We start from the raw sequence: 17602 nt of genomic DNA, 5'->3' as shown, positions 1-17602 counted from the left end.
TAGATGTTTCTTCATTTGCTATTTTGCCTTCGTAGCCATTTTCAGGGGCCCTAATTGATTGCCTTTTTATAAATTATTTTTTTTTTACTAGCAGAGCTTTCATGGTATCATGCCAGTAGTTGATTTCAGCATTTCTTTTGAGAACTTTTAGAAAAATAACTTTGTACTTACAGAGAAGCAAGAAGACTTAAAAGACTTTGTCACTTGTCATAACTGTTCAAAGATATTTTGTAATTCATTCTTAAAGTGTAATAGTGATTTTTGCCATTAAATTTGCAACTGTGCAATTTGCCTGCAACATTGGTAACAAAACATTTCTACCAACACGATTTTTAATAATTGTTTTTCTCTATACTTTTCTCATGTAGGAGGTGTCAAAACTCCGATCTCAACTTGCTAAAAAGAAACAAAATGAGAGAAAACTTCAGGAAGAATTGAATAAAGTTCTGGGTATCAAACGCTTTGATCCTTCAAAGGCCTTTCATCATGAAAGTAAAGAAAATTTTGCCCTGAAAACTCCATTAAAGGAAGGTAAGAAATGAGTACATGTATAGAACTGTCCTCTTCCTTTGGATTTGCTTTCACAGCATTTAGCAACTCACCCTTTTTATGAACTTTGAAAATTTATTGATACCTTTATAGATAAGAAATTCTTCCTGAGATTGATTCATACAATGCTTTTTTCCTCCTGTCTCATTCTTTCTGTATATCTAGACCCTGCTTGTCTTTCAGGCTCCTTTAAAACTGGATCTTCCTTGAAGCCTTATCTGACAGTTTTGCTCCTATCCTATCCCTTCCCCCCAAATTATTCCCCATATAAAACATTTACATTTTTAACCTAAATGTCTCTTAGGCCATTAGTAATAATTTTCTAATTTGTAGTTTTGGAGAAGCAAATCTCTTTTGGGCTGAACCTTTGTCTTTCACTATAAATCCAAGTAGGTTAAATAATGAATAAAGAACTATAAGCAAAATTATGCTGCAGACTGTAAATATTGTTCCATCTACTCTCCAGAACATGGGCTGCCTCTTTTTAATTTATAAAACTTGATGAAGGGGCTGGGGATATAGCTCAGTTGGTAGAGTGCCTGCCTCGCAAGCATAAGGCCCTGGGTTCAATCCCCAGCACCGCAAAAAAAAAAAAAAAAACAACGATGAAATTTGTTTTAATTTAAACTAATACTTCTTAATAATCTTCCCAGGCAATTCAAACTGCTACTGAACTCCTACGCAGTGTCAAGAATCATGCAAGTAAATATATGAAAAACGTGTTGAAGATTATTTTATACATACTGCTATTATTTTTGATGATGTTGTTATGTTTATAATGGGTATTTTATGTTATTTTTAAGGTGAATTAGAACTTCCTATCCTCAGATATGTAAAGGAAGTTCAACTTTTTTCAGTTAAGAGGGAGTTCAACATTTTTTTTAACCAAAATTTCAGTTGATATTGTTGATATTTTATTTTCTTTGGTGAAGTAACTCCTTAATACTTACTTACCTTTATTATTTCATTCTAAACATTCTCACTGCTTTTTGGCTTTTGGTGCATACCGTCAAATCAACATTTCTTTAAAAATGACTGTCAAATTATTATTCCCCTATTCTATAACCTCAGTTTCAAGGTTCTAATTATCAGATTATTTTAACTTGATTCTCAAGTCTTTTCTAATCTGAAAAGGATTTGAAAGGCTAACATGCCTTTGCTCATTCTTGCATCTACTTTGATTTACTAATAATGTCCATTCTGTCCTACTCATCACCCATCTATTTGTCCAGTTCAAACATGAAATAAAGACAGGCTTAACTCCCAGTCACCTCATTATCTTTTATCAAAGTTACTAAGTTATTTAATAATTTACAGATTCCTAGACTCTATCTCAGTTCTACTAAATTAAAAATTTGTAATTGGGCTTACAAACCTTCATTTTTACAAACTCTTCTGTTAATTAAAGACTTTACATGTAACCTCTTTGAGAACTTAACATTTGTGTATCTTCTGAAACTTTAATATTTGTATAACATGAAATAAAATCACACAGTAAGTCATTTACTCAATTAATTATTAAGTTTTCATTTTATGAAACTACATTAATCCTCCTTTAAGATATATTTATTGTCTTTGCACCCCCTCCCCTCCAGTGAACCTTGTCCCCAAAATCACAAATGATACTGTTTAGAAAGTAGTAATTCTCCCTCTGCTATATCTTATTTGCACAATTGTGTGATTATAAATCACCATTTTTGTAATGTTGATGGACCAGTAGACAATCACAGAATAGTTTTTCTTAATAAATTATTTTGTCAAATATTAGTACTTGGTTGAATTTTAAACTGTGATTTTTTTGAAATAGGTTTAGAATAAAGACAGAAATTAGAAAAATTGTCTGATAAATAGTTTAAGACTGCTTTTAGTCAATCTGAAGTAACAGCAAAATAAAGAACCAGATGCATTGCTGGAAGTTCTGCTCACTGGGAGGGTTTCCCTTCACCACTGTCATACCTGAATGTCCCAGAAAATGACCACAGTGCTGCCACTTTAGAGGATAGTTGATGCAAATCATATTGAACCATCTGCAAATGAAGCCCAAATCTTCTCTGTCAACTGATTATAGGAAGCTCCCCATGAGGCCACAGGTACAGGATGGCAAAGAAAAGGCAATGTAGCAATAGTGGGGACCATGGGCATTTGGGCTACTTCTTCATGTAACCTGTGCTTTTGTGACCTGTTTGGGCTCTATCACATATACACCTCTTTCATTTAATGATGGGGTGCTGCTGTTCACATCCAACTTTATGACTTGGTAGGGCGCTAACATCCACTTCACAATTAGTAGCTCAGGTTGTATGTTAACTTGTGGCCTGTGGACAAGTGTTAAATTTCCACTAAGGCCCAAACAACAGGCCATGAGCTGTTTCTCAAAAGGAGTATAATTATCTACAAAGCATGGCAGGTCTTTGCTCCAAAATTCTAAGGATCTATCCCATGATTTACCTATAGAGACCTGCTAAGGACTCCAAAGAACATCCCCATCTGCAATTGGCCTTTTCAAATTTTATTGGATCTGACAGATCATGTAGCTTCAGCAGAAAAGCTTAAGCAATAGTCTGGCCCCATCACAGGGCTTTCTCCTATTCTGGGCCCCACTCAAAACTAGCAGTTTTTCAAATCACTCAGTATTGGCCACAGTAACACACCCAAATGAAGAATATATTTCTTCTAAAATTCAAAGAGGTCCACTAGGTACTGTACCTCTTGTGGTTATGGGAAAGGACACATGCAACCACTTTCCCTTTACCTTAGAAGTGATATCTCAACATGTACCACCAGACCCCTAGACATTTTACTAAGGTACAAGGTCCTTGAACTTTGGCCAGATTTATTTCCCATTCTCTGGCATGCAAATGTGTTACCCATAAGTCTAAATTACTTCTCACTCAATGTGTCCAGTCAGCCTTATATCATCTGTGTAATGGACCAATGTAATGCCTTGTGGAAGGAAAAAGCAATTACTATCCCTGTGTACTACATTATGACATAGGTGTGGATAGTGAATATACTTCTGAGCTAGGCCTTGCCAACTGAAAGCTAAGTGCTTCTGATCTGCTTTATAGATAGACATGGAGAAAAAAAAATTTGTCAGATCAGTAGTTACATGCTAGGAACCAAGAGCTGCATTAATTTGTTCAAACAATGAAAGCACATCTGGTACAGCATCTGCAATGGGAGCCAGCATGTAGTTAAACTGATGATTATTCACTCATTCTCCAATTTCCATCTGTCTTCTGCACTGGCTAAATAGGTGAGTTGAATGGGGATGTGGTGGGAATCAACACCCCTGCATCCTTCAAATACTTGATAGCACTAATCTCTTCAATTCCCCTAAGAATTCAGTACAGATGGTCCTTGGTTTACAATTATTTCAAATTTACAATTGTGCCAGAGTGACACACATTAAATGGAAATAGCACTTCAAATTTTGAATTTTGATACTATGCTAGAGCTGTGGGTTACAATACTCTCTTCCATGCAGAGTATTAGTAGCCAGCCACAGCTCTCAGTCATCTATATGATAAAGAGAGAAAACAACCAATACTCTGTAGTGTGCTGTGTTTCCAGCATTTTTTAGCAATTGTGTTTCCATACATCATGTCTACAAAATACCAGTCTGTCTTCCATACCACACATCCATTGTTTTTTCACTTTCATTACAGTACAGTCATACTCAGAAAAACAATCTTTCAGTCAATGACAGACTGCATATATGTTGTTCCATTGTACATGAAAAATTTCTGATTACCTGGTGACTTTATAGCAATCATAACATCATAGCACAGAGCATTTTGTGTTCATGGTGAAATTCCTGTGCTGCTGATCATGGGAAACATATGCCAGTCATTGCACATTCCTTATGTACAGTACATAACACTGGATAATAAGTGACTGTTGGTGGTTTATGTTTACTATACTTTTTAAATACGTTTTTAAGCATATAACCATGTTATGCTGACAGCAGCTTTACACTTCGCATGTTTACCATGTCTCTGGATTGTTTCAAAAGGATACATCAAGTGTTGACCTTTACCATCCAGATTTGTATAAGCATACTCTGATGTTTGCACAATGATGAAATTGCATAACTACACATTTCTCAGAGATATTCCCATTGTTAAGCTACACGATTGTACTTAATACATTATGTGAGATATTTAACACTTCATTATAAAGTAGGCTTTGTGTTAGATTATTTTGCCCAACTGTAAGCTATTGTGAGCCCATTTAAGGTAGGTAAGGGTAAGTTATAATGTCTGGTATGTTAAGTATATTAAATACATCTTTCACAATGATATTTTCAATTTAGGATGAATTTACCAGAGTGTAATCCCATCTTAAGTTGAAGAGCATCTGTATTGCTTTTGGTTTAATAGGTAGAAGTCCTAGTGGCTTCTGCTTAGCCTTTCCCAACATAATAGCTTTCACTTCATAGGTCAAAGAATCAATATGGGTGTTTTGCCATCTGTCGAGTGTGTATTCTAGACCTAGAGAAATAGCCACAGGACACACTGGGAGATGGGCCTGCACTGACATTGTTGAACACTTGATTTTCATAAGCCTCTACTTTGGTGGGTCATATTGACATTTTCAGTCTGTTGGAATTTGCGTGAGTCCAATGCCAGTGTCCAGGAGTCCACAAAAGTTCTGATTATTCTCTTTTACCCTTTACAGTTACCCTGTGAAAAGGCTGTAGGTCCCTTTGGGAAAGACTGGGAGAGACTTAACACTAGATTTTTAGTAATATACTAGAAGTCTTCCTCAAGGGACCCAGCCTCTGCTTCATTCAAGAGGTTTGTACACTGACTTAAGTCTGGGAATTAATTCATTGTCCATGATTCTTTGATCATATGATTCAGGTTAGGGTTTTGTTCACTTGACCTAGAACTTTAAAGCTTATGCAGATTAGGTAAGAAGTTAGTAGGCTTCCTGTCTCTTTCACTTATAGGAAAACCGTGATCATGAAGCCATAAGTATAGCAAGTCAAACTATTCTGATGACTCCTCTGGTTCTGATGTCTATTGTGAAAAACGTACCACATTAACTTTGGTGATTTTATTTTTCCCCAATCATTTGCCCCCCCCCCACCACCACCCTAGGATCAATTATTTCCCTTGCATTTAAATTTCCCAGTTTAGTGACTACAGTTACAGTTTGAGGTCTGTTCTACAAAGATTAATCATAAAGCTCTGAAAAGAATACCGGGATACTGTTACTGTTTAGATCTTAAATGTCCCCCAGAGACCCTTTGTTGAAGACTTGGTTACCTGCTGGTGGTACTGAGGAGAGGTGGTGTAAACTTCATGAGGCAGAGTCTAATGAAAGTCAAGCCATGGGGGTGTGCCTTTGAAGGGGATATGGGGACCCCAACCATTTCTTACTTTACTTCCTGGCCACCATGAGGTGAGCATCTGCTTTGCCAACCATGGTGTTCTGCCTCATCATGGGTCCAAAGCAACAGGACCAAGCAAGCAACACCAAGTGAAATTTCTGAAACTGAGCCAAAATAAATCTCCTTTAAGATGATTTTCCAAGGTGTTCTGTCCAAATGATGGAAAGCTGACACTTAGTTCTCACACTATTGTTGAAAGGTATATCTATCTTTGCTTTTCCAGTCAGTGAATAGGGCGTAAGAGACAATTAACTCTAACATTCCAATCTCCCTAAGTCTTTCAGTTCCTTCCTCTACATTAAACCAAGGCAGGACCAGCTTTCCAGTTTGCTCACTGTGGACCATTTTTTTATTCATGGATCACCTACCCAAACTAAAGCCCTGACTTCCCAAGCAGCAATATGACTGGATCCAGCTTTGTATTCCCATCATTTACTCACATCCTTAGTATCCTTCCTTGCACATTTTCCCAGATTTCTCTTTATATAAATGAGAAAATTCAAGTAATTTCTTTTGGAGTATGGTGCACCTTTCCATAGGTTCCTTATCTTGAGGAGCCTACAGAGGCTTGAATCTTGTTGTAGATCTAGTTTTTGCAAAGATGGGTCCTGGGGATGAGTCCTTCAAAGAATCAGCATTGTCTCACAAGGCAACTGACTGGGAGATGGGAGGGAGAGGCCATTATAATTTCCTCAGGCAATGTGAGGTAAATCCTCTCAGACAAGGTTGGAGGGTGTTATAACCAAACACTGGGATGTGGCTTCTTACTGGGCTTAGGGAAGCCTCTTCTGCTGGCAGACACCAGAGTTCAGTGGCAGTGTTCTCAATTTCATGGAGGACTTTTCATGTGTTCTCACAACCTAAAGGATTCCATCCTTTCCCAGTTAGTGCCCTCACTTTAATAATAGACACCCAGAAAAGTTGGGATTTCAAATTGAGCTACAGTTCAGCCAGTGGGAAGATGAGATTCTGTGTTTGATTTTTCATCAGCCTGAGCCGTGCAGTGCCAAGAAATAAATTCCCCATAAGGGCACACATAAACACTTTTAGATCATGTTTGGTCACTTGAGCTGAGCATTGGAATTCCTGAATTCATCCTTTGTTTGCATCGCTTTATCAAGTGATATTAGAGACAATCAATCCACCTCATTTTACCTGACAGTTTTCCTAAAATATTTGAAAATATCATACATAGTCACCTAGCTCCTTGCCTTTTATAAGTGGTTAATTAGGATTACCCAATGAAAATATTTTATGTATCTCTATTGCCAAATCATGACATGAACTGTCTTTCACTACTGGAAAGAGTGTTATTACATTTTTAATGAGAGTGCTAATTCCAAAATATCTGAAAGCAATTCAGAAAACTCATCCTTAATATTTTGTTCCTCTAGAACCACTCTAGATGCCAAAATCCATATTAGTCAGAGTTTTCTAAAGAAACAGAACCATTGGGAGATATATAGAAAAGACAATTTATTATGAAGAATTGACTCATATGATTTTGAATACTGAGAAGACCTACAATCAGTTGTTTTCAAGCTGGAGGCCCAAAAGAATCTATGATGCAATTTGGTTCAAGTTCAAGGACAGGAAAAGTCAGATGTTGCAAGTTTAAACAGGTAGAAGGAATGAATTCTCTCTTCTGCTTTTCTATTTGGGCCTGAATAGACTTAGAATCTACTTTACTGAATCCAGCAATTCAGGTGTTAAATCTCATCTGGAAACAGACACACCCAGAAATAATGTTTAGCCACATATCTGTGGCTAAACATTATCATTATAAACACATATTATTAAACACATATCATTAGCCAAGATCCTTTCAGGTTTACACTGAAAATTAATCAGTGTATATCTAGTACAACTCATGCCCTATGTGTCTATAACATCTTTTAACCTTGAATACTTGCCCAAGTTTTTGCTGGTGATAAGAAGGATCATTCAGAGTTTAGGATAGCTTTGTTCCTCATTGTCCCTGGTAACCTTCCTCCAGATCCACTCATCTGGCTGCTGTTCATGACTACTATATAAACAGTATTGACATTGTAAAACAGAAAATCCCAGTTCCTATATGTGCGTGGAGCTGGATATTGAGACATCTACCTTGTTACAAAGGTTACTTGAGTCCAACTCACTCAAGTAAAAAAAATCAGAAAAATCAGAAGTCATCCAAGCTACAATCACAGGTCAAATTTTGTTCGATTATTTTAGGAGAAGCCTAGGCATATAGCTCAGGACAGAGGGCTTGCCTACAATCTTCAAGGCGCTGAGCAACAGAATAGCTTGTGCGATAGAAGGGACTATTTGCAGGGCTTTCTCTTATTCTAAACTGCTTGCTATTCCTCATTCATTCCTCACTAATGAGTCAGATAATATCATCAGTGTAATAGACTAGTGTAATATCTTATAGAAGGCAATCAAAACTAACAGTTAATCCCCTTAGACTAGGCTGGAATGGTGCTATCACCAAGCATGAGAAAGCCACTTCCAGTGGGCTTAGTGAAGCTTCTTTAACTGCAAAGAAGATTCATCAGAATTTAACAGGTCATTCTCCCCAGCTACTTCACTGAGGACTTTCTACTCATCCTCAACCCTTACTAAGGTGTCTGCACCATGTAAAATTTGTACTTAAATATATTAGTATGCTTTTAAAAAATGTGTAGTGTGTGTGTGTGTGTGTGTGTGTGTGTGTGTGTATTCTTTTAGTATATATAAAGTATACATATATACTTTTCTTTTTCTTTTGGTGGTGCTGGGGATCAAATCCAGGGTCTTGCCCTGTGCCATCAAGCCATATTTCCAGATCCTGTATGCTTTTCTTATGTCAATTTAAGTCTCGGGTCCAGCTGAAAAAGTCTTAAAAGGGAGAGTTAAAATTTTTCCTTTCCTATTAGTATTTGATATTATCAGTGTTTTTAATTTTATCTATTCTGTTCGGTGAGAAACAGTATCTCAAAGTGGTTTTAATTTGAAATTCCTAGATGTTGAGCCTCTTTTTGTGTTTGTTGGTCATTATAATAACTTCCTTAGTGAAGTGTCTGTTAAAAACTTCTGTCCATTTAAAAAAAACTTTTTTTCAAATTATTGAGTTGAAGGAGTTCTTTAAATATTTTCTCAGACATGTACTGGAATTGTTTTTCCTTAGTCTGTAGTTTGTTTATTCTCCTTAATTTAATAATTAAAAAAATTAATTAATTTTCATACTAGGGATTGAACCCAGAGGTATTCTACCACTGAGCTACATCCCAGTCCTTTTTGTTTTTTTTAATTTTGAGACAGGGTCTCACTAAGTTTCTGGGACTGGCCTTGCATTCCTTCAGCCTCAGCCTCCTGAGTTGGTGCAATTACATTATAGTCATGTCTAGCACCACCACATCTAGTACTTAATTCATTTTCTTAATGATACCTTTTAGTTAGTACAAGTTTTTCACTTTGATTAATTTTATCTTTTTAAAACAACTGTGTAGTTTTGATTTCTCTAAAAATTGTGTACTTTTGATTTCTCCATTATATCTAAGAAATAGTTATTTATTTTTATCTAGATCATGAAGATGTTCCCCTAGTTTTTCTTCTAAGCTTGATATGTTAGCTTTTGTATCTTGATAAAGTTAATTTCTAAGATACATATTTAAATGTGAATACCAGGGGCTGGGTTGTAAATCAGTGGTAGAGCACTTGCCTAGCAGGTGTTAGGCACTGAGTTCAATTTTTAGCACCACATAAAAATAAATAAAATAAAGGTATTGTATCCATCCACAACTGAAAAAAAAACTTAAAAGTTAAAAAAATGTAAACACCCCCAAAAATTCATGATATATAGACCCTTGAATGCCTCCTAGAGTTTGCCATGTGCTATAGTTCTAAATGAGCAGAATATAATTAAGTGATTTCTTTTTCAAGCCCAGTTAAAATGGCAATTTTTGTTGCTCTTTAAATTGGTATAGAGCCATAATACAAAACAGCTGTTCAAAGCTTCACTGAGCATATTCATCACCCTTTTTAATTATTAAAAATATAATTATTGTGCTTAACTTCTAGAGAAGGATTTCCTTGCATAGGTTTTGTGGTGCAGTCAAGTTTGGAAATTACTGGCTAGAACTCCTTAATGCTTGGCTAAATTTAAGGCCACTTCACCTACCACTTTCTCAAACAATAAGAAGGCAAAAGGATGTTAATGGAAATGACCTGTTTGCATTTACACATCCGTGTGCTGTTATCACCCGTGTTCTTTATTATCCTTTGAAATAATTAGGTATCACTGAGGGAAAAACTCCGGAGAATTTTTCAAAATACATTTTGTTAAGATAAGGTATGACTGTATAACCTATTTCAGAACGGGAATCATTTATAGGGACTGTGTGCTTTGCGAAAGTTTGCTTATGCTTTCTGTCTGCAAGAGAAAATTTCAACAAGCCTGGACAGGAAGTTGTAGGGTTTTATTTTGTTTTGTTTTTAATAGCTAGTTCTGCCATATAGATTCTCGCTTGGCTGGCAATGAAACATGAAACTTCTCATTGGGTATTTTCGAAACTACCACGGGGAATCAGCTGCCAGCTTACTGCATTGTGGAAAACTGCACGAGGTTCCGGGATTGGAATCAAAATGCTAATTTAAAAGGTCAAGTGAAGCTGCGCCTCACGTTTGGAGCGTGCCTGCGCTCTCTGAAGGCAGAACAGACAAAGAGCCAGCCAAAGAAGGCAGTTGCTGAGACCTATCTCGATTGTTTTCCCGAAATAATTTTGGAATCATGCCTGAAATGCCGGAGGACATGGAACAGGTAAGAGCTAGCAATTATGGATTAAGAGTGTGTTTTAAAGCATTCCAGCGAACGCCTGCTAAAAGCGGAATGAATATGTAAAGAAAACAGAAACTGGCGTCATTGATTTCCTTAAAGCATAAACCTCAAGACACTGAGGAATGAACCAACTTGAGTAACTGACCCAGGAAACCTGGTAATGGAGCCCTCAGCTAAATAACATTAATTGACAAGAATAAAATGCAAAATCTTACCGCAGTTTCATTTACCAAATTAAATGTATTGATGTGTGAAGGTTCTATATAAATAAGGATTTTATTCTTAGTCGTGTTTTCCAGCTTTTGCCTTTGTGTGACTTGGATCTGCTAACATTAACTTTTAGTTACAGGCTGTTCCCTTTGGACTTGGCCACCAGGTGAAGTTGTATATTTTCTGTAAAAGGATTGTTAATGCACATAGAACCTATCCTCAATAAAGGAAATGATTAGAAATAGTATCCAAAATTATCTTCCTAGAACTACGCCCAGGGTTTTGTTGTTGTTTTGTTCTTGTTTTTTTTTTCCTTTCTTGGTTTCTCAGTACAGGGGATTGAACCCAGGGTCTTAGGCACGTTAGACAAGTGCTCTACCACTCAGCTACATCCACAACCCTTATACCCAACTTTTACTTGGCAAGTATCAAACCACGTTCTTAAATATATAGAGAAATATTTTGTTCCTCAAGTATGCTCTGATAATCAAAATGCCAATTACATATTTAAACCCTTGAATCTTCCAGATGGGGCCCAGTTTTCCCCCTCTAGGAAGATAAGATTGCATCACACATTTAAATTAACAACTTTAAACAAAACTCACTTTTTAAAGGAAAGATAATGAAGAGGATCTTGGGTCAGTTCCCTTCCCCAGCCTTTTTCTTTATCGTCTCCAAATTATGCTTGTTTAGTGCCTGGGCGATCCTCTCTAGAATTTCCTAAATAATGCTAAATTCATGAGTACTAACGGTGTGAATTAAAAAAAAAAAAAAAAAATTTAAAAGCTAGAAATTTCAGTCTGCCTTTAGTTACTGTCCCACAAAAACTTTTGTGTTTACGTGAACAAGGAAATGAGTTATTTTGGAGGTTGGGAGGAAGGAAAGTCAAGGGGCTCTAAGGTAGAAAAACTTTCTTAGGGTGCTTAATCTTCAGCTCTAAAATAAACCAGAAAGGATTTTTAAAATAAGACCTTTTTAGGCAAATCCAAGCCATGGTCTCGTTTGTGAGCAACTTTTAAATTTTTCATTCGGTGTATGGACTAGAACGCTCACACGGTTCGGTTAAAAGTGGAAGAATCCTATGTGCTCTGTGTCTGGCTTTTTTTGTCCGGAGTAAATTTCAGAGGCATGGCTCGTGGGGGATTTGAGATTTAGAACTGGAAGGGAATTCAGTTAAGTGCTTGGTCAGCCTCAATCGTTTGGGCTTCTGTTTCTGATTTACTTTTAAAAAGCGATACAGGTGGAGAAAAGCCCAACATTACACCTTCCCCTCCTTCAAGTTGCGGGGCTGGGTTCCCAGAGGAAAGCAAGGCACCCTACGCCAGGAACCTTGGCTCCTGTTAAAGATACTAAGAAGTCAAGTCCAGGATATACTACCAGTTTTCATTCTGTAATTATGGATAAAGTCTAATAAGAATGTGTTTTGAAGAAGTACCCAGATGATTCATCTCTTCTCCCACACCTTATTTTTAATTAGTGAAGAATTAATTTTTTTGGAAATTTCACTACTTTTTCAGCATCCTAGAAAAACAAATAGATTCCTGAGGTGTTAGTAACTCAGATGCTAGCACTTTTTATTCCTTGTCTCTCACTAAATCATTTAAAGACCACACCTAATGCCCTAGAGCTATGTCCTTTGTGTTGCCTCCAGGGACTTGTTTTATCCTACTCTGCACGTTGCATGTCGTGATTTTGGTGTATAGTGCATGGCCTGCAGACCTGAAATTCTAGGCGATTTAATCCGATCCTTTCCCAGGTAAGAAGAAAAAATAAGTAGAAGGAGAAAATTAAACAGTTTCTCAAAACAACTTGCCTTCAATGTTCAGGTCAGGGTCTTTGTTTTGTGTGTCACTTTAAGATTTGGCGCGTGGGCTGGGAGCGTCCCGCGAGGGCCCACCCCCTTTCCGGAGCGTCCGCGGAACGTGGCCAATCAGCAGGCGCGGCCTTGGCGGCGGAAGTCGGAAGCGAGGAGCGGGGGTCGGCCTGGGCCTGGGGGAGGCGGGCCGAGGGTGGCAGAGCTGCTGTCCGCTGCGGTCGGGGGTTGGCGGAGGTGGCGGCCGCTCCGGCGGCGGCGCGAAGACGGCGGGCATGGTGGGGCGGGAGAAAGAGCTCTCCATCCACTTCGTTCCCGGGAGCTGCCGGCTGGTGGAGGTGAGTGGTCTGGGGGTCTCCGGTGGGAGCCCGGACGGAGGGGACACGCCGCCTCCGGGGGCTCGTGTGGTTTTCCTGGGTGCAGCCCGTCGGAGTCGCAGCCTCGGGCCGGAGCGCCCTGGTGCCGCCTCCCCAGTGGCGGAGCCGCGGGGGCGCCGCCGGGTTTGTTTACCTCGGCGCGCAGCCGTCGCTCTGCTCTCCAGCCGCTGCGGCAGGAAGCTCGAGGTCGGGGATTTGTTTTCGAGTTTTCTGTCTCCGCTCCCGGGGACCAAGGGGCGGGGCTTGCAGTTATTTCGGTTTGATTCTCCATTCTCCATCTTTTGTATTCCTTGATCTTACAAGTTCGTAGCTTTGAAAGAAGAGGGGAAGGTGGCTTTTCAGAAACGTCAGTGTTGGCTGTGGCAGCTCTCTGAACTCTTGGTTTGTACCGGCACTTCGGGCTGCATGTGTCACGCACATTAATCTTTGAGATCGTCATTCCCTTGTTTTACAGAAGGGAAAACTGAGGCATGGAAGGTCAGGTCTGACCGTCGAGGGCTTTGAACCACTGCATTTTTGCATGATGGAGGGTGGTTAGTGATGTCTGGGAGATCTGCCTCTGGTACCCCTCATTCCCCCCCCACATTCCGTTTCAGGCACCTTAGCATTCATCCATGCACAGACTATAGCCAGCACTGAGGAGGAAAGACTGATCATTCCTGAGTCAGTATGTTATAGGTATGAGAAAGAATGTAGGATATGACTGTTTTAATAATGAAACATTTTTGTTTCCGAAATGTAATATATTGTTTTCAACTACTTTGGAGATTGAAGTTTAACCCATCTATCATAACTTCACCAATCTTCCTATTTATCCCAAACTGCTGAGTGCATGTTGCCTGTTGCTTTGTTTACATTTGTGTTCCTGCATACATATTTATTGTGTACATGTATTTATTTGTGTGTATATAAAGTTTCCTGCATTTTCAGAGTTCAGTAAAGAAATGAAAATTGGCATTTTGTATTTTCCTTCATTAAAACTGGTATAAGAAGTAGGCACCCACTTGTTGCTCTCTCAAAACCTTTAGGAGTAAAATTTGTACACTCACGAGAACTCTTAAATAGTTGATGTTAGAGAAGCAGCCAGTAGTAATTCCTGTTAAGAGTACTATATGTGGTACAATAATAGGGTGACAGTAGGAGTTAGACCATTCCCATATAAGGAGTCATGAGATCTTAGTTTCTTAAATCCCAGGGATGTCTACTTCAAGATCTACCTCTTTGGGAATACTATGAGAATTCACTAAAAATTTATTATGAAAATTTGCCAAATTTTAAGATTCCTAAAGTCATAAGATGCTAAATTTCTTAACTCCTTCCAGATATTTGTAATATTTCACTTTACTTTTCGAGAAATCACTGCCCCAGAGTATTCTGTTGAACCATTTGGAATACCTATACAATTCGATATAATTTAATTAGTGTGAATACTAGCTCTGTATGTATTTAAATGTACTTAATATTTCAAAAATCTTGATCACCTGAAGTGGTTGAATTTCATATGACTAAGACTTTGTACAATATAGCAGATACGTTTAGAGTGACAAACTGGTGTGTTTTGTTTTTTAGAGCTTTATACATGGTAGTTGAGTTCATCCTAACAAACTCGGCGATGTGTGGGATTTGGTTTCAGTTTATGATCCCCCCCTTTGCCTACCCCTCCTCTCTCCCCCTCTCCCATTCCCTTCTACTTCCTTTTGTTTGTCCATTTATATTTGATTGACTCTTTCTACCTTTGCATAAAGGTGAAGTTCCCTGTGGTATATGTATATATTCATATAACACGATTTTTAAAAACCACATTCTGCATTGCCTCCACTTATCCATCCCTCTACTCTACCTCTGGATCTCCTATATTACTGATCTTCCCTTTATCTTCATGTTGTCCTATCCTTCTCTCCCTCTTTTCTCAATTTTACTCTAGCTTCCACATGTGTGAAAACATTTGACCTTGGAGTTTCAGAGTTGGGTTTATTTCATTTAGCATATTCTCCCATTTCCATCCATTTACCATTAAATGACTGAGTAGAACTCCTTTGTGTATATGTACCACAATTCCTTAATCCATTCCTCTATTGACAGACACCTGAACTGATTCCATAATTTAGCTCTTGTGAATTGTGTTGCTATAAACATTGAGGTGGCTGTATCACTGTAATTTGACAATTTTAGATCTTTTGGGAAAATACCAAGGAATGGGGTAGCTCGGTCATGTGGTCGTTCAGTTCCTAGTTTTTTGAGAAATTTCCATACTGCTTTCCAGAGTGGTTGTACTACTAACCTGCAGTCCCACCAACAGTGTACAAGTATACCTTTTTCCTCACAATCTTGCTAGCATTTGTTATTTGTATTCTTGATCATTGTCATTTTGACTGGAGCATGATGAAATCTTTTTTTTTTTTAATAATTTTTTAGTTGTCGTTTGAACCTTTATTTTATGTGTAGTGCTGAGGCTCAAACCCAGTGCTTCACACATGCTAGGCAAGTGCTCTACCACTGAGCTTGCAACCCTTGCAAGGTGAAATCTTAGTGTAGGTTTTTTCATTTGTTTTTTGTGAGGGCCTCCCTAAGTTGCTAAGACTGGCTTTGAATCTGCCATCCTCCTTACTCAGCATTCCAAGCCCCTGGGACTACAGGTGTGCACTACCACACCCCACTTGTTTTGATTTGAATTTCGTTGATAGCTAGAGATGATTTTTTTAATTTATTTTTTAGCCATTTGTGTCTCTTCGTTAAAAAGGTTTCTGTTCTTTGGTCTGTTTATTGATTTTTGTTGTTACTGTTATGTTTTTTGAGTTCTTTGAATATTGTAGATATTATGCTATCAGAGGAGTAGCTTGCCAAGATTTTCTCCCATTCTATAAACACTTTTTTCATACTCTTGTTTCCTGTGCTCTGCAGAAGCTTTTTGGTTTTATTGCATCACACTTATTTATTCTTGGTTTTATTTCTTGTGCTTAGGGCATTAAACTGGTGTTTGATCTGCTTTACCCATACAAAAGAATTGTTTTTGAGTAAAATAGACTTCTCAGGCAGACAAAATATTTTTAATTTTGATTGTGGTTTGGGTGAACTAGGAAGCTTTTTATTTTTTCTTTCCACATCCCCTGAAGTATTCAGACATTTCTGTGTTTCGCAGGAACTAAATTTATGACAGTCCAAAGTAATAAAGGGATAGTTATGTCCTAAAACAACAAAACAGTGTACTTCAAAAAGCTTCAGGCACAGTTCAGTTTATCTGGAACTATAAACTAGAAAATAGAAGAAATGTTTTTGATACTTTTAATTTGTAATATAGTACATATTCTGTTTGTCAACTACCAGTAAACTTGCAATCCAAATGGCGGGGTTGGGGGCTTGATTTTGCTCTTATACAGATGACAGAAGGTGCTTTTTGAGTCTCTAGAGAGACTTGAACTATTTGAAACAGGGAAAAAGCCACCTTAAGTAAATGAAACTCTTTTCTCCCTATTCAGACCCTCTGTAGGAAAGATAATTTGGAAAATGGTTGACTAACAGAACTTAAAGGTGGAAGAGCCCTAGTCATCTAGTCCACATGCCTCATTTTGCCAAAGAGGAATGAGATGAATATTATGTAGTAATTTCTCAAAATGACAGTTTGTGGCAGAGCAGATAAAACTTTGATCACTCATGAAACCAAATGTAGGTTCAGCAGATGAAACAAAATTCACTGTATTTGGCTTGACCATGGAAATAATAAGACTCAGGTTCTAGTCCCAACTTTTTTCTTTTTACCATGGACAAAATCTTTAACACCTTTAAACTTCAGGGTCCTCCCTTTGGAAATTACAAAGTGGAACAACCTATGTTTATATAATAACACTTGAATGTGTTTAAATATAAGATTGTGTAGTGTCATTTCCCTTTTCAGTAAGTGCTTACATTTTTTCATAACAAAATTCTTAAGCATTAACATCTAACCACTGGGTAATGTATATTATTTGATATTTTCTTCTTGGGACCTTATATATTATTCCAAGGTATAAGGATACAAAGTTGTGTTTTACTCATGCAACCCTAGTTCTTGTTTTATTTAAAGTATTCTATTTCAAACTAAAACGTATATATATATATTTTTTAAATTCTGTGATGCTGGGAATTGAACCAAGGCCCAGTGCATGCCCTAGGCAAGAGCCCTACCAGAGTTACACACCTAGACCCCATATAGTGCACTATAGGGTTATATTTCCATGAGAGTAGCTGATCTTTTACTTTTTTCTTTTTGTATTGGAGATTAAATTCAGGGTGCTTTAACACTGAGTCACATCCCCAGCCCCCTTTTTATTTTTTAGTTTGAAACAGGATCTTGCTAACTTGCTTAGGTCCTCACTAAGTTGCTAAGGCAGGTCTGGAACTTTAGGTCCTCCTGTCTCAGCCCCTCTAGCCTTTGGGATGACAGGCATGTGCCTTCACACCCAGTGATCTGCAGACTTCTT

At 37.9% G+C, this 17602-nt stretch overlaps 2 protein-coding genes across 9 annotated transcripts in view; both read left to right on the top strand.

Moving 5' to 3' along the window:
- HMMR (hyaluronan mediated motility receptor) overlaps nt 1-4457 on the top strand; it is a 30676-nt gene extending 26219 nt beyond the window's left edge. For all 5 annotated transcript variants that reach the window (XM_079145942.1, XM_079145943.1, XM_079145945.1 and 2 more), the window contains 2 exons: nt 369-531; nt 1203-4457. In XM_079145942.1, the coding sequence (XP_079002068.1) occupies nt 369-531; nt 1203-1222 (183 nt within the window). In that variant the 3' untranslated portion in view covers nt 1223-4457. The remainder of the gene's footprint in view (nt 1-368; nt 532-1202) is intronic.
- Nucleotides 4458-10318: 5861 nt separating this feature from the next.
- MAT2B (methionine adenosyltransferase 2 non-catalytic beta subunit) overlaps nt 10319-17602 on the top strand; it is a 483564-nt gene continuing 476280 nt past the window's right edge. For 2 of the 4 annotated variants that reach the window (XR_013764810.1, XM_079145946.1), the window contains exon 1: nt 12945-13106. Coding sequence is in view for 3 of the 4 variants with exons in the window: in XM_079145946.1 (XP_079002072.1) it covers nt 13044-13106 (63 nt within the window). In the remaining variant the exon portion in view is untranslated. Of the gene's footprint in view, nt 10728-12943; nt 13107-17602 lie in introns of those variants that run through there. The other 2 variants (XM_079145947.1, XM_079145948.1) reach the window with 2 other exon arrangements.

This window comes from Sciurus vulgaris, assembly GCF_902686455.1.
Source record: "Sciurus vulgaris genome assembly, chromosome: 6".
NCBI classification, from domain to species: Eukaryota; Metazoa; Chordata; class Mammalia; order Rodentia; family Sciuridae; genus Sciurus; species Sciurus vulgaris.
This window is presented reverse-complemented; position numbering and strand designations above follow the sequence as displayed.